The sequence below is a fragment of the Cystoisospora suis genome (genome assembly GCF_002600585.1).
Source record: "Cystoisospora suis strain Wien I chromosome Unknown contig_11086, whole genome shotgun sequence".
Classification (NCBI taxonomy): Eukaryota; Apicomplexa; class Conoidasida; order Eucoccidiorida; family Sarcocystidae; genus Cystoisospora; species Cystoisospora suis.
Genome location: NW_027163858.1, coordinates 1 through 1353, shown reverse-complemented (window position 1 = coordinate 1353; position 1353 = coordinate 1). Strand labels below are relative to the sequence as shown.

Genomic DNA, 1353 nt, shown 5'->3' with positions numbered 1-1353 from the left:
TTCCTTCTTTTCATCTGTGCTTTTATCCTCGATCCACCCTGATGCTATGTCTTGCGGTGTAGATCCATTGGAGACTGCAGTCCAGAAAGAACCCGATGAAGCCATGAGAGGAACCGAGTCATCTTCAGGGGGACTCTTGGGATTTTCACTTGCGATACTCTCTTCGATGCTTGGGGCTGAATGAAATATCGATGTATCTCCAAGTCTTGTCTCAGCGGGTGAAGTACGAACAGGGGGAGGAGTAACATTCGTGGCCATCCATGAAGAATGAGGCTCCGGTGGTGGCGTGATGACAGGGGAAGAAGGCAGTCCTACTGTATTTTCAGAGGAAAGATCCATGCTGGTCGTAGTCTCCGGTGCAGATGACGGGGGGGGAGGGGCGATCGAGTCCGGTGTATGTACACCTGAGTTCATACCAACCGATGTATGATGTGTTGTAACATGTGGATCAGTGACAGTCGTTGCGTGGAGAAGAGATGAATCCGGTGAAGGGAGGGAAAAAGATGAAACCTCAACAGTCGTTTCTATTGGAGAAGGACAGGGTAAAGGAGATTCAGAGAGATCTACTGGCTTTCCATTCTTCTGCTGTTGACTTTCTGAGCTTGCTATTCCATGCGTCATAGGATGGGCTATAGAAGAGGCGTCTGCTTTTCTACCATCATGGGGGCCTGCAATCACATCTGATTCAGACATTCTTTCACGAACTCCAGTAGGGAAGGTCACATCGGCGCTGTTGATGGCATCTGCCAGTATCTCGCCCCGTTCTCCGCTCTTTCCGGGAAGCATCTCTATACTGTTGCTAACTATTGTTAAACCATTCACAGAAGAGTTTTGAGAAGATGGGCCGTCTTTCGATATCTCTACAGAATCGTCCTCTGGGTTGAAGTCTTCATGTGCAGTTGAGGCAGCTCCACTTGAAGATGCGATATGAACATTCTTTCTGTCTCCTCCATGCCCTTCTGCTACCCGAAATAGCTCTTTCTCGCTCTCCCTCCCTGCCACGGGATCAGTGTCAACTTGAGGCACACTGAGAGGGGATGAAGGCAAAGCATCCGCCTGCGCATCAGCTAAGACACGCTGGACCGCACGAGCTGGTGTCCCTACACTCGAGCTATCGATGCTAATGGCGGTTGTAGGACTAACAACTTCTTTCTTACTCGATGCCACAGAAGATCCAGGTAAAGACGCCTTGTCTACACTGCTGCCAGTTGGGTGTGGCTGCTGTTGAGGATGCTGACCCCCTCCCCTTCGACGTTGTTGAGGCCCCCGACGAGACCGAGTGCTGCGTCCGCCTGCCTTGGCTCCATCATGAGGTGGGGCCATAGCGACGACGAAAGACTTGACAGTAAGAGG

General features: G+C 51.1%; 1 protein-coding gene across 1 annotated transcript in view; it reads right to left on the bottom strand.

Moving 5' to 3' along the window:
* CSUI_011368 (peptidase m16 inactive domain-containing protein) overlaps window positions 1-1290 on the bottom strand; it is a gene marked incomplete at both ends in the record, with an annotated part of 2316 nt that extends 1026 nt beyond the window's left edge. The window contains one exon of the mRNA XM_068071467.1: window positions 38-1290. Within this exon, the coding sequence (XP_067916557.1) occupies window positions 38-1290 (1253 nt within the window). The remainder of the gene's footprint in view (window positions 1-37) is intronic.
* Window positions 1291-1353: the final 63 nt, after the last annotated feature.